The sequence below is a fragment of the Artibeus jamaicensis genome, unplaced genomic scaffold (genome assembly GCF_021234435.1).
Source record: "Artibeus jamaicensis isolate MK-2021 breed Jamaican fruit bat unplaced genomic scaffold, CSHL_Jam_final contig_558, whole genome shotgun sequence".
In the NCBI taxonomy this organism is placed as follows: domain Eukaryota; kingdom Metazoa; phylum Chordata; class Mammalia; order Chiroptera; family Phyllostomidae; genus Artibeus; species Artibeus jamaicensis.
Window position 1 is genome coordinate 1,681,593 of NW_026521886.1, and position 23,151 is coordinate 1,704,743.

At 37.8% G+C, this 23,151-nt stretch overlaps 1 protein-coding gene across 19 annotated transcripts in view; it reads right to left on the minus strand.

Moving 5' to 3' along the window:
- The window catches only part of ABI3BP (ABI family member 3 binding protein), a 243,178-nt gene that overhangs the window by 56,672 nt on the left and 163,355 nt on the right, over positions 1-23,151 (minus strand). For 8 of the 19 annotated variants that reach the window (XM_053670259.1, XM_053670260.1, XM_053670258.1 and 5 more), the window contains 6 exons: positions 15,638-15,712; positions 11,623-11,697; positions 6,171-6,227; positions 5,546-5,593; positions 4,603-4,683; positions 2,440-2,514 (listed from right to left, as the gene is read on the minus strand). In XM_053670259.1, the coding sequence (XP_053526234.1) occupies positions 2,440-2,514; positions 4,603-4,683; positions 5,546-5,593; positions 6,171-6,227; positions 11,623-11,697; positions 15,638-15,712 (411 nt within the window). Of the gene's footprint in view, positions 1-2,439; positions 2,515-4,602; positions 4,684-5,545; positions 5,594-6,170; positions 6,228-11,622; positions 11,698-15,637; positions 15,713-18,730; positions 18,779-19,222; positions 19,295-19,969; positions 20,027-23,151 lie in introns of all 19 variants that reach the window. The other 11 variants (XM_053670249.1, XM_053670247.1, XM_053670245.1 and 8 more) reach the window with 5 other exon arrangements.

Consider the following 23,151-nt stretch of genomic DNA (forward strand, 5'->3'; position numbering starts at 1 on the left):
AGCTTTTATAAAAGAACTGAAATATAATTTAAATTTAGGCTGTGAATTACTCGCATCACTGACCACCAGATAACACACAGTCTTGAGAAAGCTACTCTAGAGTTTCAATCATAAACTGAAACAAACAAATGAACAAAATGGCGACAAAGGAGCTTGGTGACAATGTTATTATGTAAACATCATCTCCATGTAGTCTTAGGTGACCAATAATACAAAAATAATTTTAAAAGATGACTTTGTAACTGTTCAAAAAATCTATGTAAAATGAACATTAAAAATGCTGTATGATGACAACATCAAAACTAAACAAACAGGGAGCATGGACGAAACACTTTGAATGATGTATGTTCTGCCCAGTATTGGGAGAGGGGAAGGGGTATTCAACTTTGCTTGGGTAAGTTTCGGAGGGCTGAAAGGAGTAAAATAATCAAAATATTCTCCAAATACCTCCGACCAAGTGGATTTCTAGTGTGGATTGAGATGAGAAGGCAAAGGAGAAAAGTTTGAGCATTTCAGGGCTGCAGAACACATCAGGGAATCATCTCGGTGGATGACGGAGCAAGGGTGCCCCAGAGAAGCGGTGCTGGGGTGTCTCTGGAGCCCGTGGGCCCGTGATTGAGGGACTGGAAGGGTCATGGGATGCACATGGGTAGAGTGCAAAGACCAAGAGGAACATTTCACCCCTAAGCTTCTCTGTCAAATTGTCGTGTGCTGTCCTGTGCTCCTGACGCTTCATGTTAAAAACAAAACCTGACAGAGCACATTGAAAACAGAGCGGTTGTTTGGCCTCCTCTTCTAAGGAGCTCAGGCACATGTTTGTGAGGACTGCGCCGAAAGGTGCTCCTAGTGACACGCAGTGGGCCTTCACTAAAGCTGACCCTCCGCTCCTCAGCAGGGTTATCAGGCCAGGACCTGGATGCTACTCTCATCCCTAAGCCGGGTTCTTTCCTAGGATGTCCTTTGTCACCTCATGCAAATGAATCTCTGGTGAGCCACTCTCCAGGTTCTTGGCACAGTCTGTTATATGAACATGTTAAGAGAATTCATATAATGATATCAAGTATTGGACATACATCCAATCAACTGTGAAAGTTCTAATAAAACCATGTTCTAGAAGGAATTTGATAAAAATTCCAGATACATTGGTAATGGTGACATGTTACTGATATTCCCATTAAAGTAAGAAAATGCAAAAAAAAAAGAAACACCTCCAAAAAACAACAATGAAAAAGAACAGCCTTATGATCTTTTATCCTCAATTCTGGAATCTATAAAGCTCTAAAAAACTAAAACCTTTTTCTCATTTGGCAGCACAACCTGAAATGAAGTCTTTATTTATCATATTTATTGTATGTGTATATCTATTTTGTTACAAAAATTAACGTGCTTGATTATGAGAATCCAACTACCTTCTATTAAGCCAGACATTTAAACGGTTTGCAAAAACATACAAATAAACATATAAAAATGTACTTGGAACACAGATGTAACGTGACTAAACATCCATTAATCTGTTACTAATGAAGATGAGGGGGGCTGTCAGTGTTTTAAGCTTCTATGTGGATTGATAAATAAACAAAAAGTTAATAATTAGAAGGGTAATAAAGTAAATAATAAACATTTAAAACAAGTAAAAAATGACATAGAAAATTTATAAGAACTATCCTATGTGATAGTGCTCAGTCACAGTTATTTAATAAGTATGGCACTACTTACTATAAAATACACAGCATAAAATTAGATTTCTTTTATTAACATTTCCTCTTGCATTTTGAATTTCTTCCACTAAATTCTCTCCACCCTCAAATTATAACTGACAATGAATAAATCTGTCTTCCCACTCTTCGAAAACTATTTGCTTTGGTCTTATGGGCTTCCTTCCTCATGAAAGAGGCAGAGATGGGCAAGAGGAGTCGGAGAAAAAAAGAAAGGAAACACGAAAGCCCTGGAAATCCACGACGGTTACAACCCAGACAGGATAAAACGTTTCTCTGAGAGCACGCAGGTGAGACGGAGTCTGTGCAGGTGAGACGGAGTCTGTGCAGGTGAGTTTCCTTCCCGAGGCCACAACAGCAAGATGGCCCTCAAGTTGGGAGACACAGGAAGAAACAGGAGAGAAAAGGGAGGGGGAAGAGGGTAATAAAGATTCTTATTTATCAGATGTAGAAAATGAGGTAAATGAAGGTCAGTTAATAACAAAAGAGAGCTTTCATTGTTAGTTATCAGCATCATGTGGTCAACCCTACGTTCAAAAGCAAAGCTCTGACTAAACTTGTTTCCCTACATTCCACTGATATTCCTATGTGGCTGCACCTATGAAATGAAAAAAACAATCAATTCACTGTGATGAGAAATTACATTCTGTAAAAAAATTTTATTTCCTGGTTAAAAATGAAGAAAGAAGAGTTACTATCCAGAGGTAGAAAAAACAGTATTTACCCTGAGTTGTCTTTGCCAATTCAGTTGTTCGTGGAATCTTAGCTGTGAAGTGTTCTTGGGTGGATTGGTCTACTTCTGCCGGGGATTAGAGCACAGTAAGATGGCTTGCTTTAAAGACTTATCATCATAAATGTATCAAAAAAAACATTCTTTACTGCCCCCAAGTGATAATAATAAGTATGCTCAGTAATCATAAAAATTTATAGACAATGGTACATTTTAATAACTCTCATTATATTTCCCTCTTCCTACACTAATTATTTTAATGATTACTTTAAGGATCTCCAAAGCTTTTAGCTCAGCATCCTTGTTTCATGATACAGGAGGTGGGTATGCTTGGATGTGCCTCTTAGCTGCCCTCATGTCTCATACACACCTCAGAAATTCCACGAGTTGTTTGGGTGAGCAGGAAAAGAAACGGATCAGATAGATACGGTATTTACACCATGTAAGAATAAATATTATTTTCCTCATGCACAAAGTTTATGTTTACTGACTTACAGATACAATTCACCAGACAAAATAAACACTAAGCTTGGCAATAGTTCCAGGCTTAATATGATCTTGAATTCATTACAACATCACAGAGACAGAAAATGATGTCTTTGACACATGTCTTTGACGTCTTTGCTCTCTTTGACACATCCTGCAGCCAAGGAAATACTTGGTACAAATAACATATTGTTATCTTTTTCTTCTGCTCCACTTTGTAATCTGGATTCAGCTCACCAGATAGATACTTGAGATAAATAGCAGGTGATGGTTCTTGTGTCAATAAACCAAAATGTATTTTAAAAAAATTGGGAGTGGAAGTGAAATAATTAGCATATCTGACAGTGGTTCTTGAAAGTACTTTTGACTTCCCCATCACGGGGGATGTTGACCTTGCGGGCCTACACAAAACTAGATGAATATTTGATAATCAGTGTATATTTGCTCAGTTTTCAATTTATTTTCCAAAAAATTTTATTTTAAAATGTGATCAGTAGCTTCATTTCAGCATATACAAAGAATGGGTTCTTTTGAAAAGGAATGAAGGGAGAAAAATAAGGCCACTGACTTAAATATGGCCATGTGCCATGTGGCACAGACAGAAAAGAGCAGCCAAAACTCAAAAGCTGGGGACATTCGTCTGGTTCCTTCTCAGCAAAGAGTCAGTCACACTGGGATTTCCCACATAACGAACTCCTTGAAACTCGCCTAGCTCCTCCCTAACAACTGTCCATGCTCATCCGTCCTCATTTCTGCAGGTGACCTGCCTGCTCATCGGATTCGTTTGGCCACCATTCTCTGCCCTATGCCTCATTCCCACCTGTCTTTAACCTGAAAGGACATTTGCATCTTTAACTTTAACCGTCACTCCACCTTGAAGACCCAGTGTAAATGTCAGCTCCTCCGTGAAGCCCTCCTTGATGGCTACAGGTATTGTGCTTGGTCAGCATGTTGCTCATTCCTCTGTCACACTCATTGTAAAGTAGAACACTGGGGGGATCCCAGGAGCTCTGGTAACTGAGTGTGTGGGCTTCAATCTCACGCTGACATTAGCTGTGGACTTGGACCAAATTTCAAATCTCTCTGTGCCTTAATTCTCTACTCTGTAAAATGGAGCAACGAATAGAACCCACCTTACAAAGTTGTTATGTGGCTTAACTTAAAAATTACATGCAGCAGGCTGGGTGGCACTCAGGAAGTACCACGGTCACTAAATTCTGCCCTCATCAGACGGTGAGCTCTCAAGGGTAAGGGCCCATTTTAGAACAGTTCTCCCTTAAAACTTCCTGCTAAGCACTGTGCTTAGTACCCATAAAATACTAAAAAAATACTAGATTCAATTTTTCTTCCCATGTGCAATTTCAAATACAGAAAAAGCAATAAAAATAGAGCATTAATACATTTTGGGAATATTCTGCTTTCTGGGATACTTAAAATTTTGTCAGGATGCTTTGTAATATTCTCATTTTACCTTCAAAATCACCATAAATATCAGGACAAATATACAATTACTGTAAAAGAATCGAGTGAAATGCAAATTTTGTGTAATGGCAAAAAGAGGGCCTCTATTGCTTGGAAAAAACCCATGAACACAATGTACACATGGCTCCTTTAAGGGCAATCCGTAAAAGATAGATCTTCATTGGACTGAAATATCAAAACAAAATTTACCCAGAGTGCTTTGTAGCTCCTCTTGACTAGGACTTGGTGAAATCATAGGAATGAAAGGGCTGCCTCGAGTCTCTAGAGGAGCTGCAAAGATAAGCACCAAAGTTTTCAATCTTTAGATTCAAAAGCCAAGCACCACACCAGAATATTATATGGGATTCTTTCATTGGAAAGAGAAAATAGAAAACATTGAGTCATGGAGAAGAACAAGAAGTGTGCACAGAACCTTCAGGAAAATGACTGCAATATTGGAATAATAGTTCTCAACTGTTTTTCCACTAGGATAAATGATAAATGGCATTCAATGCTTGCCACACTTCATGGCCACACCTGGCAAGACGGTGTGTGGGCCAGACGCGGTCCTGAGTCTGTCAGCTGTAGCTCTCCCAGCCAAGACAGCACACAGGATTACCAAATGAATGAGAATATCCTCACTGTGTTTGCTATGATCATCTGAAGTCTACTCAAGTTTATTTTTTAGATGAGATCAAGTGTATTCAGGGCAGTACGGCTGTAGACTCGAGTTTATTTTTTAAAATAAACCATTGGCAAATTTCAGTATTTTGACCAATATGAATGGTAATTACTTGACTGTACCTCTTACAACTTGCTCGTATATCATAACAGTACAGCTGAGAACAATTAGACCAGCAGAAAATGTTGACTGGAGGGACATGAGGAAGGTGGAATCATTTTGAACACACAGACCAATGAGGTAGGTGAGGATGGACTTGGTGATGAGCTGTCTTAAGCTGGTCTTCAGAGAAAAGCTTTTACAACATGACACCATCACCCTTCCTCCCACTTGGAAAGAGTGACAGTGAGAATGAAGTGATGGAATGGTTTTAGAAGAGATGACGTTCAGTACGACTGTTTGAGGAAGACCTGGAATCCTGATGGTGGCAAAGAACACAAGGAGAGCTGCTCAACATGGGAAAACCATTACCTATTGTTGCCGCTGGGAGATCGATTCTAAAGGTGACGGGCTGCAGAACTAGGCCAAAAGCAAACCAAAGAGACATATTCGTGAGAATTACGACCCAGAGAAGTAAAAACAGTTTGGGTTCCTACATGCATTCATTCGAACCTTTAAGCATTTTCTAAGAATTGTGATAAATATGAGAAAATACTGTATATTACATGCCACTCAGGAAACTTAGTTTAGTTAAAATATTAAAGTTTGCATTCACTGTCACATTAACAAAATTTTTGAGTAGCCTCCTCCATGTTTTACTTAAAATTATACACACAGTTGGAACACGGCAATATTTACATTTTGAAAGAAGGTAAAAATGGTTGGCTTCGTTAACAAGATGACTATCTGTTGTAATTTTAGCACAATCTCCTATTCCATGAAAACAGTAAACTAATCATGCATTATTCCCTCGTGTTAACCAGGGGAAAACTTCAAACAGAATATATGATTAAAACTTCCAAAAAAAGAAATGTACACTTTACACCCATAATTTTCTTCCAACTTCTGCATCACAACCATTAAAAAAATTATTCACCTCGAGAATATTTTTTGAAAAATATACTTCCTAATTGGGAAAATAAAGTAGTTCACTTACCAGGTTCGCTCTGAGAGACTTGGTGGTCTGGTTTACGGGGAAGGGGCACCTCTGGAACTGAAAGAAAAGGTGAGGAAACATTATGCATGTACTCTCGAAGTCATGCCTAAGTGAAGCAATCCACAGACACGCAATCCTGGAAAGCGAGAATGAAGCACAGGTACTTCCACAGCGGCTAATGAGCAGAGCCGACAAGACACTGTTCTTTTCAAAATGGAAAAATGTTTCTGTCTAGGGAAGATTCTAGTGGAAGTAAAACAGCATTGGTCACAGTTCATTTTGAAGGCTCCCTCTTTGCGGGGGAGGGGAGCAGGGCAGGGAGGAGGAAATAATTAATGTAAGTGAACAGAAGGTTGGTCTCCCTCAAGTTGACTTCCAAATAGAAAGTCAGATTTTGTGTGAAGTGGCTATTTGACACTCGTGCTAAAATCCCACTTCTTAGATAAAGCGTGCCAATGGGCCTACAAATTCATGGAACCACCAAGAAAGGCAAGATTCTCAAATATCTAAGAGAAGAACAGAGTTTTATTCCAAAAGACGCTAACAATTAATATGGGGAGAAAACAGAGGAAAAGAAATCAGCTGCTCAGTAGAAGATACCACGTGAAAAGTTGGTGGAGTGTTTGTCACAGAGTAAATCCTGACAAATGTTGCCATTTTTGTCATTCTTAGTGATGTAGCTTCCAGTATTTAGGTGTCAGGGCCCCTGACACATGAGAATATGAAAACAAAGAACAAAATATCAGCTGAACAATAAGCCTATTCATTTTCAGTCCCTGATGTCCAGTATATTTTTAATGCCTGTGCCCAGTTCCATTTTGGCAACATGAAACAGTAGGCTGAGAATTTGATACCTTGGGGCAAATATCAGGGTGACTTGCCTATGGTTAGTACCAGACAATGTGCTTCTTTGACTCAGTTTCCCCACAAGGAGGTCCTTCTCAGCCCTACTTTCTCACAGAAAGGTGTTTCTGCCACTCTGAACATTTCATGAATCCCCTCGGTAGGCAGTGTAACTTTCTAACATTTTACATGAAGCTTGGGAAAAAGCCAAGCTTCTTAGAATTCAGGATAGAATTCTAAGGATAGAATTCTATTCTTAATTAGAATTCGAATTCAGGATAGAACTATGCTTCAGAGAAAGATAAAAAAAACAACTTTTGCATCAGGTGGCCAACCACCACTTTACCATTAGTATAAAAATAGGTTATATAAAACAGACATTCTCATTTTATTGCTTTTGGGGATCATATTTAAGGTACCTATCACATCTGTTCTTAGTGTGGGCCACTAAGTACCAGTGAAATTGCAGTTGTGGAATGTGGTATACACGGAAAAGAAATGTGACTCAATTAGAACTTCTTTCAGGTAAAAGGTTCCAGGGGAACTTAAAAACCTGGATTTTTCTCTTAAAGGAAAAAGGCAACTTCAAAAAGATCAGTGGTCAACAAAGTTAGAAAAAACCCATCACGACAGTGAATATTTCACCTTCGCTATGTCATATTTTGGGGCATTCAAATAGTAAAATATGAGGAATTTCCAGTTTTAATCAAACCAATCTTTTATCAGGAGGTTGGACAGCACACTCTGATTTGGCTCGGTGGAGGTCATGGCCATACAAAGCACCAGTAGTTCATAAGTAACCTAACTGGTTACAGTGCTAGACCATACACAGAGGAGCTAGGAGGAACGAAAGAAGAACTGTGCAGCTGATACACCCACCATCCTGTAAATACATTACTCGCCGCCTGTATTGGCTGCCTGAGGAATTCAGGCTGGGGTAATGTGGATTCCTGCTGCTGCGATCGGCGCTTTTTATCCATGCAGTGATGATTTAATAAATTGCAATAGCGGGCTTTCTAAAGCAGCTAAAATCAGTGGAAAGAAAAAAAAGGACATATTCACAGGAAAGGGGAATGAATCATTCTCTCGCTTGGTCAATTGTGGCTCCAAGAAATGCAAGTTTTTTTCTTTTCCTCTGTACGTGGCATGCCTCTGTGTATTAAACGAGAGCAGGACTCCTAAAACCTGTATCTTCCATGCTGGGGGAAACAATATAAATATGACAATTTTTGTGAGAAGGCACTTATGATTTCCTTATAAGTATTTACCATTATTATAGTTTAGACTCAATTGTATTAACCAGCTTACCACGTATATTAACAAGCCAATCAATGAAATTAACTATCTTTTTTGAATAAAGGGCGCTACTCTGGAGAAATTTCAACACAAGACAATTATGAGTAAAAATGTCTAATGTGGACAACTGAAAATGAATGGATATTTTGTTTGATGAGAGAATCAATGTGTTATCCCCTGACAAAGATGATAAAATATGAAGTCTGCAATAAGGTTTACCCCTGCAAAAGTCTACAAAGAGATTCTTTGGCAAAGTAATACATGTAGACTACACGCACTTTTCACCCCCCAGTACCCTGTTCCTTGATTCTAACCTTGTACCCTTAGGTCCTGTCAGAGAGGAAGCTGGTCTTCTGCCCTTTTGGGACGCCACTTTCCAAGCTTAACCTGGGCTCTTGGACCTCCCTCCCTCTCCTCTCTTCTGGGACCTTGCACTTTCCATTATTTCTATTATCTTATCATTTTCTCCATTGGTCCATATTCCCATTTACCCACAAGTTTCTTCCCCTCCACCTACAAAACAGCTCAAATGCCCTGATATCTTTTTAAAAAAATATCATTCCCTTTACGTGGCTTTTTTTCACACCATCCCACTCTTGCCCTGGTTCTTTTACTCAAAAATCTCTGTCTGTCTCTCAATTACATCTTCTTTATCCACTGTGGTTGGGCTCCCACCTCACTGACCTTCTACAACTATGCATCCATGATTCCTTATCCATAGCTCTAAAGTCCACAACCTTCTGAAATGGAAAGTTTAAAAAACAAAAACTCATTTGGCAGCAAAATCTGACTAGAACTGGCCTATTTACATATATGTAATTTACCTGTGCTTTGGGGGGAATAACCTACAGAAGCCGGTAAACAAGGTCTTGGATTCATTAGGAAGCAAACCCGAGCTTAGACACAAACCACTGTTTGAACACAACAGGTTGCGTAAACACTTGTCTGAAACACAGGGACACTTGCCTTATGATTATTCTTATAGGCATCACACCCCTAAAGCAGCAGGAACCCCTGATGAATACAGATCATAGCAGAACTAGTCCCAGATTTAGAGACATTCCACTGAACATTTGGAACTGGGGAGTCAATAGAATAAGCTCAATGGACACTCCAGGGGAAGGGTTTGTGCTGTTGTTCCACTGCTCAAGCCTGCAGGTTAGAATTTTTTTTTTAAGAAAGAGGAGGAGAGAAACATCAATGTGTGGTTGCCTCTTGCATGCCCCCTACTGGAGATCTGGCAGGCAACCCGGCACGCGCCCTGACTGGGAATTGAACTGGTGACTCTTTGATTTGCAGGCCTGTGCTCAGTCCACTGAGCCACACCAGCCAGGACTACAGGTTAGAATTTCTGTAAAAACTAAGGTGTTGATGGCATTATGGCAAATATGAGACATTTAAAAAGAACAAAAATGTTTCACTATTAGATATAGTGGTTTAATGAGATTAAGTAACATCAAGACTTACGGTATTCTTTCTCTGATGAAAAGAAAAGGCAAATAAAATCACTCAAATCTACTGCTGTTATCTGTAATTCAATTTCTGTTACAATTTTTCGCAATTGAAAATAAGAAGTTGATCTTTAGTAAGTGGAAAGATTAGCATTTTTCTTATTGGCATTTATATAATATTGGCTGTTGGTTTAGTGATACAAATTTAAATTCTAGGCTTCAGGGCAAAGGTGCCTGTCCCTAGCCTACCACCGCCTGCGACAACCCGACCATTCCACGGCAGTACAATACCTCCTCCCCCTCCCTCCAGTCTGGAAAACACCACAGCAAGTGAGATCAGACTTGCTTCCAAAGTGCCATCGTTTCACCCTGGCCAGGTGGCTCGGCTGGTGGGAGCACTGTTCTGTACCCCAAAAAGGTTGTGGGTTCAATCCCCAGTTGGGGCCCACACACACCATGTACAATGCACACCCATAATTTTGGCCTAAACTTTTAGGAAAAAATTCTTTCATTTTAATTTTTTAATTCAATTTTTACTTATATTTAGAAATAAAGCCAATTACTATATTCCAGAGTATTACTTTGCATATGGGTATTGTTGCTGCTTTCTAGAGTTACACTTTTAACACATTAGCATAAATAAAAGAATTAAAAACATCTATATAGACATGGACTTAGTACTGCCTAAATATAATACGCAACCTTATTTTTTCCTCAAAAATTTGGGTAAAAAAGTACACATTATACACAGAAAGATACAGTATGTTGCAGGTTGGTCCCTGGTTGGGGCGCACAGAGGAGGCAACTGATCAATGTTTCTCTCTCGGGTGGATATTTCTCTTTTTCTTTTCCTCTCTCTCTAAAATCTATAAAAACTTATCCTTGGGTGAGGATTTTTAAAAATGTCATTTTAAGCTACAGGCTAGAAATACTTTTGGTTCTGGGAATGCTTTATATGGTTCTAGGAGTACTAGGAATTTATAATAATCAGACCTTTAAAAAGAAGGAGGAAAAAAACCTGATAGTATTTTTCAGGAACTCTAGTTAAAAACGTGCTTGGTTTTGCTTATCATAGAACTGTTTAGCTAACGGTGTCTTAAGGTCATTTGAAGACTTACAGCACTGGCGGCAAGACGCAGAAAAGGTCTGGTCCTTGCATCCCCCACCGCCACTCCCCATACATGGGATTATTCTGGCCCGTAAGTGGACAAACGGCCTTCTCAGATGATAAACAAGGTATCTATCTATCTATCTATCTATCTATCTATCTATCTATCTATCTATCTATCTATCATCTATCTATTATCTATCATCTATCAATTTATAGCTAAAGAAATCATTTTTTTGTGAAGCAAACTTCTTATTTCTTAACCCAAGCTGTTGTTCCATGAACTGGTAAAATAGAGTTTGACAGGAAAAAGCAAACAAACCCTTAATGTTGGATAATGTAAAATTTCTAAGCCTAAGAAAATAGTTAAACATCATTTCCTCTGTTTGTAAAAACACCATTTTATAATTTTTGTGGAAAAGTCCTGAATTCTTTATCTTATTTTGATGAAACATTGGAGCACAGCAGAGTTAGCACAAGTAGGTCATGTTTTACAAGTCAGAAGATAGGGGAATTTTAGTTCTAAAAGAAACACTCTATTCTTAGCATATGTCTCTGCCTTTCCATTGTATCAGTAGCTCACCCTGCAAGCACTGAGCTCTATAGCATCTCTGAGATGATCACGCCCTGTACAATACGACAGGGTATCTGAACGTCAGTGAAACATCAACCTCACATCAACCCGCTCTTGTTTCATTGCAGCAGAGGGTGACAGTAGAAAGCATTTGACTCAGAAATGAAACAAAACATTTACCAGGTGGAGTATATGACACTTCCGGCTTTGGTGACATTTTTGGCTTTGAAGTAACACGCTGGAGCACCTTAGCCACTGAAAGAGAGAACTCAGGTCATGAGTCGCTTGGTGTCTGTACACAGGCAAAAGATGTGACAAAGTGTAAGCTTAATGACTCATAATATAAAAGGTGTACACTGGAAGGTACATGGAAAAATAAACTTTACGCTCTAAAAATAAATCAGTTAGATTTCCAGATACTTTTAGAAAAGTAAAATATGAGAAATACAATAGTTGACTAAGCATAAGGGTAGAATAGAGAATCATTTCAGAAGAGATTACCAATTAAATTGATTCAAGAATGCTTTTCTTGCCTGGACGTTTACTTCTCCTTAAATCACTCCCCACACCCTCCAGTCTTTCTTTGAAGACGAGTTCAGTGAGTCAGAGTAGAAGCCCATGAAGCATGGCTATCAGGTGGCAGAAGGAAGGGAGGTGAGTGTGGAATGGAATGCAGGGGTGGGCTGGCGTTCTACTCTCCCTGCAATTCTTAGGCTCCAGATAAGCCTTTAAATGATCATGTCTGCAAACTAAAATAGTGTGTCTGCAATTGTGTTTCCTCTAAAGTAACAGGTGCTAAAAAAATAATAATAAAAAAAATAGAGTAACAGGTGCTAATGGAATACATACCAGGAAAAAAAAGACCTAATTTACTTAGATCTCATTGAACAATTTCAAAAATGCTTTCATCTCATCAAAATGCTGAGAGGAAGGAATCATCAGCTTCACTTTAAAGGTCTGGGTTGGTGACTATTTGCCTGAGGTTACACAGTTACTAAGAACAAGAGACAGGACTTGAGCTGAAGCTAAGGTCCTGATGTGATCACTAGGTCTAAACATGTGGGTACCCTGTCTCCAAGCATGTCACCTTTTAACTTGTTTCTCATGTTTTAGGAGGAAATAATTAAACCTGTGTTATCTCAAAGGATGGTTGTGACAATTAAATGTGAAATGTCAAAATGGCATGAAAACTATTTGTAAATTTTTTCTCACTTCTAAAAAATCGTGACGAAGTTGACATTGAAGAATCTGAGAATATTGTAATTTTCGCTTTGCTCCTACAAAAACTAGGAGAACCTATAGATGGATGATTATAAGATTTCTAAGTATAAAATTAATACTGGGATTGTTGAGTATTACCTATGACCACAGAAATCTAAAAATCACAAGTTTATTTAATGACAAAGTATTCTTGATGATTCTTGTTCCACATTTTTTACCCCACATTGCCTTCTGTGGCAAATCTAGATTTAAATTTTGCCATCTAATACATACACATAGTTTAAGCATAAATAAGATGAAAGGTGACATGCTCGGTAATAGAATCTCACCCTGGAAAAAGTGACAGGTGAATACCCTGTGCTGCACTTTGAGGTGCAGACGCTGTTTGCAGGTGAGAGCCATCTAGCCCAATAGTAAAGATTTGCATTGGGTATTGCTCATGTGAACAGAACATCCTCCCATGCCAAAAGCTTTTTCAAGTCCATAAAGAGCTAGCCAAGGCTTAGAGGGGAAGTACTAGGATTTGAATATCTGCCTTTGAAATACTCAGTAATACATATCTCTACATTCACAAGCATTCTTGAAAGACTATAAAAACCCAAGATATTAGTGGGATCTATTAGGTAAGATTGTACTCTCTTGGGTAAGAGAGATTCTAAGGCCATTCACTTCTAAGAGGAATAATTAGAGTGTATTTTGTTCTTCATGATCAATTTTCCAAATTGTTGCCTTGCATTGAGTAGCACTGACAAAGCCAGATGTATTTGGGTTGCAGCTATTTTCCACAGGAGATGCCGATGGGCCGGGAGTTAGTTGCCTGAGTTGAGCAGAACCAGGAGGCTCTCTTGCTCATTTGGCAGCCAGTCAAGGGTTTCAGATTTAGAGTGGAATGCACTGAGCGTACTAATCTATCCATTCTGAAGCGGCGTATCTTGTGGAAAAGGGTTGGCTAAAGGTCTAAATCAAACAAATTTGAAACTTTAAATATAGCATAATAATGGAAATTTAGAGTAAGCTGCTGATTTATTCTGTATTTTTATATGGAGAGAGTAAAATTCAAAAAAGAAAATTATGAATGTCTTTCTTGTTATTTTATATCTCCTTTACTTTTAAAAATATTACTAACCAGGAATTTATATTTCCAATGTCTTAACTCCCAGCACTTATTTTTCATCTCTACTGTTATTTTTCCAACATTCACTAAGCTTTAAGCTTTCTTATTTATTTCCATGTCTTTTTCTGCTACTTTTGTCCTATGTTTTATGTCCAAATAAAAAGTTAAGAACACCTTCATGTGATTTTATCTGTTGATTTAGTTTTTAAAGTTAGAGTTTAGTTTCCTATCCACAAATTTAATATACTTGCTTTGGTTTTATTATTCCTATTCTATTCATTATTCATTATATTATTTTCCCCAATATTTCTTATATATTGTTTCACATGTATTTATTGTTATTCTTTAAATGCCTCTATCAGGGGAGTACCCTATATACTTACATATCATACATATTATTTTCATAACAAAGTTTTAATAATTAAATAATGCACATTTTAAAGTGCATTAAAACACATTTAAAATTATTAGCTGGATGTGGAACATACAGCTATCTTTTAATGAATTTCCCTTTAAGTAAACAAAAAACAACAGGCAAAATTTCTCTCAGAATCAGAAATTAAAGATCATGCCTAAATATATAGTTTTTTTCTTTCAAAAGGGATACTGACATATGATTCTACAATTTGTAGTGGGAATCCAGAACCACTACCTGCTAACGTTTTTCTTTCCCCAGACCATTAGTGACAGTGAAGGTTCCTTTCCTAATAAATTGGTAGGTGCGCCTCATACACTTTTTGGAAATAGACCATGTATATAAACGATAAATTTAAATTTAGGTGATTGGTCTAGACTGTAACTGCCTTGACCACAAGCGATTCAGTTTTGTTTCACATTCCTAGAGTCCAAAGCATTGCCTGGCACCTAGTCAGAATGCAATTAATATTTGTTGAATGACTAATTAAATGAATTAGTTAAACACTTAAGCATCAAGGGTGATGCAACTTGAAACTGGGAGAGAAGAGAGGACATCAGCTGATTGATGACAATAGACTAAGTGTGACTGGGTAGACATTTGGAGTAACCACCAGCACTGGGATGTCCCATACTTAGTAACAAATGAACTGCCAAGGCTGGATGAGGAATAGAGGTAAAAATCAGATGTAAAATGCTGAGAACCTGCCACAGATGTAAATTGAAAGGGGAAAAACACAATGGGCTTTCTTTGAGGCATGTCAAGTTTATAATATTCCAGAATAGAGATTGGCTAAGGCAGCTGGAGAAATTAGACAAGAGCTTGATTAAGAAGTTAGGATTGGAGTTAATCATTCAAATCAGAGCTCCTTCAACAGAATACAAATAAGTTTATAATGAATCTTATTTGGGTCCTTTATAGCAAAACAATATGTAATTGTTAGAGAGGGTATATACATACATATATATTATATATAGGAGAGTATATATGTATGCAATATATATATATAGGAGAGGATATATATATGTGTGTGTATATGCAAGATATATCTTTTGTATCTATAAGATATACATATCTTATGTATATATGTATCTTTTGTACATAAGATATACATATAAAATCTTTGTGGCATTTGTGTTAAATAAAATCTACTGAAGGGTATAACAAAATTAGGTGATTGGACCATGGAGGGATTCTCACTCTGGGAGAGGCAAAGAAATTCCATTCTTCTCCATCCTCTTGTTCAAAATAATGTTACAACAGGGAAGCTTTCTGGGATAAGCTATTCCAATAATATACTTCTCAGTTTAAAAGTAAATGTAAATATTTATTAGGTTGCAAAAGAAGACTTGTTTCATGAGGGTTAAAACTCAACTGCTATAACTCAACAGAATGACTTCAATAACATCAAACTTTTCAGGCCAGAATACAAAACATGTATTTACCTTGCTGTGTTTGTGGGACTCTTGGACGTGGAGATGTTTTTGGCTTGGGAGGAATGAGCGGTATTTGCTTGGGAGCTAAAAAAAAAAGATAGGAGGTTCGGATTTCTAGAGCTCTTCAGAGTCACAGTGCTTAATAGCCTCTAGGTTTTCAGAGATGTTTGTCCAGTGACTGATGACTTAAACACACAGCAATTAATGCAATTAAAGCTTCCAAAGAGCTACAAAGTATAGAAAAACGGTTTCTTATTATACCAGAAAACAAACAAGAAGGCACATTAAACAATATCCAAGATATTCAGCTGACAAAGGAAACTGCTGAAATTCCAGAAACATCTACTTCATATACCTTTTAAACTGGTTAAAATAAATTTTCTAGTAACAAGTATTCATCCTTAGTACTTAGTACAAGTTCACACCATTTTATCAGATTATTCCAGTATAAAATTTGATTGCAAATAGATACAATGGCTTCCAAAAAAGTTAGCATGTCATATTCCAAACATACCTAGAAAATGAATGTATTTCAATAGCAAGTGCTAATGGAAAATTAATCTTATTAAACAAAATTGATCATGCTGAAGAAGAGAACTTGAACATTAAAAGGTTGTATTATTGAAGAAAGTTATTCCTTTGCTAGGCAATTCCCAAAGAAGTCCTAGGACATTCAGTATAAAAACCAGTTAGTTCTTCACCAAGAAAATTAAAAGTATATCCTGCTGGAGAAAAGGAATTACCAAATGCAAAGTTGCAGTTTGTGGAAACACCTCACTTGGTTGGATTAAAGTGTATTTGGGATGAGAGAGGGAAGAAGAAACAAAATGTATTCCAAGGTCATGGAGTTTCAGGCACCTTAAGAAAAGATTGCTGCAAACAAGTGCTATTAGGTACTACAGGCTGTTTCTGAAGAGTCTGCAGACACTTCCTCTCGATGCTAAATCTAAATACCAAGGCATGCAGTGGCTTCAGTGGGATCTTCTTGCCTGTAAAAGAGATGAACGCCAAGGTATCTTGGAGGTTACACTGGTTTAGGAACCTGGAACCTGGAGACTGAGAGCTCCCTTTGCTCGTCACTGAGTGACAGCTGCAGGGTTTCCATTGAAAGTTACAGAAGTTTCCAAGAGCCCTTCTAATTCTAAAGTTCTCTGATCCCAGAGTTTCTTTCAGTCTCATGATTCCCTGACTCCCAACTTACTACTTGCTGAGGAGGTTCCTACTGACAGGCTAGTTGCTTCCCCCAGGGTGTGGGAGAGACAGTTTGCAGACCAAAGCATATCACAAGGCAAGTCCACAGAAATGATTCAGGAAGAGTTAAGAATCGCTAATAGCATTCACAATTAAACATTTCGATAATATTGAGTATTATAGCTATTAAAAACAATGAACTTTGAAGAGTTAGTGATAACTGACACAGATTCAGTTAATGCAGTCAATGCAGAATTTTGGCAGTAATTAAACTGTAGAGTTTAATAGGCAGTATTTAATAGGATATTTCCAAGGACAAGGAGTAAAATTAGTATCTTTACCCCGTGTGGAAATAGTCACATAAAAAATTCCATGGCAATCGAAACACAAGTTTGGACTTATTTATAGTAAACTCCTATTTCAAGAGAATCCTAGAGATAGCTAGAGTATTTTTCCTCATAAGAAGAAATGTCTCTAGTTATCCATGTTCATGGCATGTTTTCCTTCATTTCTAACTCCGCCATCAAGTAAACCTTTTATGACTTGCGCAAGTAACTGGTTTGATGTCAGTTTCTCTTATTTTGCATGCAGTGAAATGGCCAACCCACCACAGGACGGAGTGGAAAGAAGTAAAGGACCTGAATAATGTCAAGGTAACTATGGTCAGTCATGCCTTTTTATAGGGCTTGCAAAGTGACACCTGTTTCTGTTAACCTCAAACACAAATTAGGTATCTTAAAATACTTTTTACATGAAGATAGAACTTGTAAAATTAGTTGAGATATTTAAAATTCCGTTTCAATGGGATATAAATGTTCTTCCCCAGAGACATTACCATTTACTATGTTAAAACACTTGCATTGCAGCTGAGGGGTGTTTTCCAGTCATACCCTGAAGAACGTTCACGACACTGCCACCTGGCGGCCTGCAACTGGCGCAGGGAGGAAGTGGAGCGGCAGGGACTGTGCGCTGAGTGATTAAGGCGGGGCTTCCGAAGTCATGTAGTACCCACCTCTGTCCATTCTTATATTTTGCAAACACTCACCTTCTATATGAAGTACAAAATAATGCATTCACCCGGTCCAGTGTGAGGCTCATTTGGGCTGGGTAGGATTATAGTTTGGGAAGGTAGAATTGATGCTTCTATCGTAACCAAAGGAGAGTAACGAAGGAAACCGTGATGCTTCGCACACTTTGAGTACAGATAATAGAAATGATGGTAACAAGTATATTTTTTAAAAGAAAGAAAACTGCAAGTCTGCAGCAAACTAGCATTCCTCTTTCTTCCTAATACATATATTTTAAAAAATGCTTAGAGATGCCAGGTTATGAAAATACTTTCCAAGTAAGCAATGCCCTTACTTTTTTAAATCTTCACTCACACTAGTACCTCCTCAACAATGCTAGAAAGATATATTCAGTAGTAACCATAAAGGAAAAAAACAAAGTAATAAAAAGTGGTAAAGCATAAACTGATTCAAGAAGCAATGCATTCCATTTAAATAATGGAAAAAAACATCAAACATGTACATGAACGTGATGGCATGTGGAAACGAGTGTCAGTGGGAAGTATGTTGCCAGGGTAGAAAGTATAAGTGGATCATTATATAAGAAATATTATTGGAAATATTCAACACAACATCAAGCTGGCAGAGTACAAAGTGTTAGGAAAAAAGATGCTTTATATTGGACAGTTTCACGAACTTAAGCAGAGAAAGAGTCCAGGTCTAGATACAAAACTGAATGGAAGAAGAGACTAACTGGGGGTGGTTATGCATGGGAGAACCTAGGAAGGAAAGTAACTGCTGTGACGAGGAATGAGGTTGCAGCGTGGCTTCACAATGAGGGAGAACCCGAGGTTCTCAGATGATGGTGGCAATGAGTATGAAAGCTGCTGGGGTGTGTCATTACCTAATGTGGTCTCAGGTGGTTCAGACACATTTGTAATAGATTCCACAACTGTATCAAAACAAAGGAGAAAAATTTAACACGTTGTAAGATGTTAAGCTACAGTCAAGTACTTTTCTTTAATATCAGTACACCTTATTCTTCTAAGACTTTGCAGAACAATGAATTTAGAGAAGAAGAAAAGAGAACCAGGAGTGGACATTCTACCCTAGAAAACTAACCCTCCAAGTAATATTTATGTTTTAACTTTCATTAACTGGTTGTCACAAATACTACAACTCAGTATTTAGATATCACAGAGAAACTGACATTTCTGTATTCAGAGAGTCAATGATCATTTTGAGAATCCAAGAATTTGGAAAGCTATCAGCTCTTCAAATCTATTCACTTGTAGAACAAGTACCAAAGCTTGAACGTTCATGTTCCATGGACATAATATGAACTAATTAAGAGGTTGTTGAATTACATGAATCAAAGCATGAAAACCTTTACCACCTTCGGTGTTTGGCTCCTCTGGCCTGAGTGGTGCTTTGGCAGTGGGATATACATAATCTGTTTCCGTGGATGCTAGGGAGGAAACAGGGACGTCTGGTTAGTGGTGGGCCGCCCACAGCGCTCTGTAATGGAACACTGTTTACTTTGAAAACAAAGGTCAGTTACCTTAAGTAGATACATTCATGAGAATAACATTTAGGTGACCCAATGAAGATGACTGCAATTTGAGATGGCAGACGTGAAAGCAGGAAATAAAGGCGATGTGCTGTGTGGAATCACACACACACATGTACACTCGCACACACACATGCACACGCACATGAGAACTGCAGGTCTAAGCAATTTCTGCCTGGAGCAAAGCAGATCTTTCACTTCCTTCCACTCTAGTGAGAAAAAGACATAGTGTGAGTCTTTGGAGAACATGGGGATGAGTATACAAATGATATTCACATGAAGAATAACATGTACGTATTCACATTGAAAGAGTGATCAGAACATAAAAATACTAAAATTTCATTCAGGCCCAGAGGACACTGAATAAGGAAAGTATGAAACTTGCATGGCAATACAGCAGACACTAGCACATGTGCTGAATATAATATTTGGCTCTCAAGAGTCACTGGATGAGCACAGGCAAGGTGTGAGAAGCTATGAAATGTCACACGGCATGAGGGCATTCAAGGAGGACTTCCACCATAAGATGGGAAAAAGCATGTATACTGACTTCCCCTTAAGAAACATTTTTACCTATAGCTTCCTCTGACGACCCAGTGTTAAATGTAACAGATTCTTGGACTTCAGAAACTAGTAAGAAAAAAAGACAGACAAACCCTGAGCACATGATGATACAATTGATCAAGGATGAGTTATTGTGGGAGCATTGAATGAATGAAGAAAAACTAAGTGTTTGTACATATACCTGCTCTATGCTGGCCAATATGATAATATGTTATTAACACTAAAAGAAGCTCTAATAACTGAAATGGACTCACCATTTTCTAAGTATTGTAGGTTGCCAGTACCAACCATACCTTGTACTGTCAACATGAGCTCCAAGTGCCATTAGCTAATTAAAAGACGCACAAAGGAAATGAAAAAGATTACAATCCTATGCTGCAAAGAATTAAGATGCAGTGTTTCAAAATAAATGTTAGGGTGTAGCAACGGCATGGCTAAGAATAATTAAAAAGTTTTGTTTTCAGTTTGAAAGGCCAACATGCTCAGGCTCATACCGTGTAAGGTAAAGTTTTCTCATCTTTACTAAAGGGAGAACCTTCTTCTTCCTGGGTGGTCACAATTGAACTAGTGTTCTTCACACACTGAGCTGACTACTGAAAAGTGCCACAAATTCATAATTGCTAGTGAAAAGCAAGGATAAAGAATAAAATCATTCTTCTAGGTGGTTTTGTTGAATACTTAAGCACATACATAATTATTATCTAAAATGAAACAGCAAACAGTAGAATGATGTTTTTCTACACTGTTGAGTAACAATTAATATGAACACATTATTAATTTAACACCAATATGCAATCATGAAAAGAGCATTGTACCATATGTAAACAGAGTTGTTAAACGTGTAATCTTTTGTGCTTTTATATTTGGAAATACAACACCCGGAGTCTGTCCCCTGAAGTTCACGGTGTACCCGACAGACTAAGCAATCTATTTGCCAGGTTGACTTTGTGTCATTTCTAGGCTTGGTGGTGACACTGGTCTCAAAATACAAGTTTGCTGTTCAGTGGGAGCTGAAAGAAGAGGGTCTAAGTTGTCAGTTTTGTATGATCTATTTTATCGATTTAGACAAATGCAGCAATGAATTGAAATACACAGACCCTCAAAACAGCAGGAAAATGGAGCGCTCCATGCAGAGCACCATTATTTAAAGCAGAAGTTGGCGAACTATGGCCCTCCCTCTGCTTATTTGGTGAGCTAAGAATGTCTTCTTCCTACATTGTTAAACTATGGGGAAATACTTAAAAGAAGAGTAATATTTCATAGTGTAAAAATAGTATGAAATAAAAGTTTTTGGAACAAGAATATATCTACAAACTAAGGTAATTCAAGCCATATTTACATATCATTTACATATTGGCTTTGGTTGACTTCAGGGTGCAATTGCAGAACTGACTTGTAACAGAAACTGACTGGCCTGCAAAGTGTAAAACAATCACTATCTAATTCTTCCCATAAAAACTTTTGCTGGCCACTGATCTTAAGCATCCTCCTAGAAAGAGCAACAGTCTATTTGAAAAAATTAGGTTCTCATTGATTATTGCGTCTGAATCTGAATTCTCACAAAGGCTTTTAAGAGCTTCCTACAGCTGATTTCCTGACGTAGATGAAAATGCTCAGTATCATCTATGAGTGTTTTGCTCCACACTTCTGTTTGCTCTCTTGTACACCCTCAATAGTAGTCAAGATTTTGTTTTATTTTTGCTGGTTTTACCCTTCTATCTATTAATTCAAACCCTAAAGTTATTTCAAAGTCCAACTGTTTTCTGATAGCCCACATAAATCCTTGACTCCTTTAAATATGTTCTATTTTTACTGATTAAATAAGCTGCTTCCATTGTGTATATGTACCATAATTTTTTAAATTATGGTACATATACACAATGGAATTCTATGCAGCAGAGAGAAAGAAGGAGCTACTACCCTTTGCAACAGCGTGGATGGAACTGGAAAGCATTATGCTGAGTGAAATAAGCCAAGTGTTGAAAGACAAATACCATATGATCTCACCTTTAACAGGAAGCTAAACAACAAAACAAACAAGCAAGCAAAATAAAAACAAAGACACTGAAATAGAGAACAGGGGGACAGCTACCAGAGGGGAGACGGGAGGGAATTTAGGGGGAGAAAGGGGAGGGAATTTAGAGGAACAAATATGAAGGACACAGGGACAATAACTAAGGGGGGTGGAAATGGGAGGGAGGTGGGGAGTGCGGGGTGGGCTGGGATGGGAGAAATAGAAAACTGTACTTGAAAAATAATTAAATATAAAAAATCACAAAATAAATAAATAAGCTGCTTCTTATAAGCAAATTGCCTTATATGTAAGAAAAACTCAGTTACCGTTTTTTTCCCACGACTATGTTGGCATCTGTTCAAAAGGTAAAGTGCACCCTTACTTTAGATCTCCATTTCTGTTCAGCACTCCGCCCCAAACCACGCAATGGCTAATATAGTGCTGGGAACCCAGAGCACAGGGAAGTGTCTGTTTGCATAAACTAAACAAGCAGCATTTTTAAAATGAATAAAATATGATAACAGGAGAATTGAGTAAGATATGCTCTTTTGTCAGAGATAACCCTTATGCAGGGCATATCATGAATTCAGCTACACAGAGCGCTGCCCAACCATGAGCCTTCTGGTCAGCTCTGTAGCTGGAGACATGCTAGTCACCATTTTTACCCTTCTCTTAGAAGGCACAGATGTGAGAAGTGCAAGTAGCAAGCCACATCACTGTCATTCCTGTGGCCCAACTGCAATGGGCTGGAAGGACTCTTTAAACCAGAAACCACAGATTTCCTTGGTTTCAGCAAAGAATCCTCAGGATGATTCGAGTTTGGGAGAAGGGTGGGGTTTCTTCCCCACTGCTTTGAAATTAAAGAAAAAAAATCTTGCGTTATTACAGTGTTTGTAGGTCTAGAAACCACCAACGGTGCTGTATATTGACCTGTGTTTTCTAAACCATAGTAGACTTTCTTGAATTTATTTCCTAAGTTTGAAAAAGTATACTATACTAATATAATTTGTTCCTTATATTCACTGAGGGTCCTCTAGAGACCAAAATAATACATAAAATTTATTGATTTATTAAAGAAATAAATATTAACATGCATAGTTAGATACTCAGAGAGATTTCTATTTAGCAAAGATTAAGAACAACTGCTAAACTGTGGTGGAGAATAAGGAATAGCCAA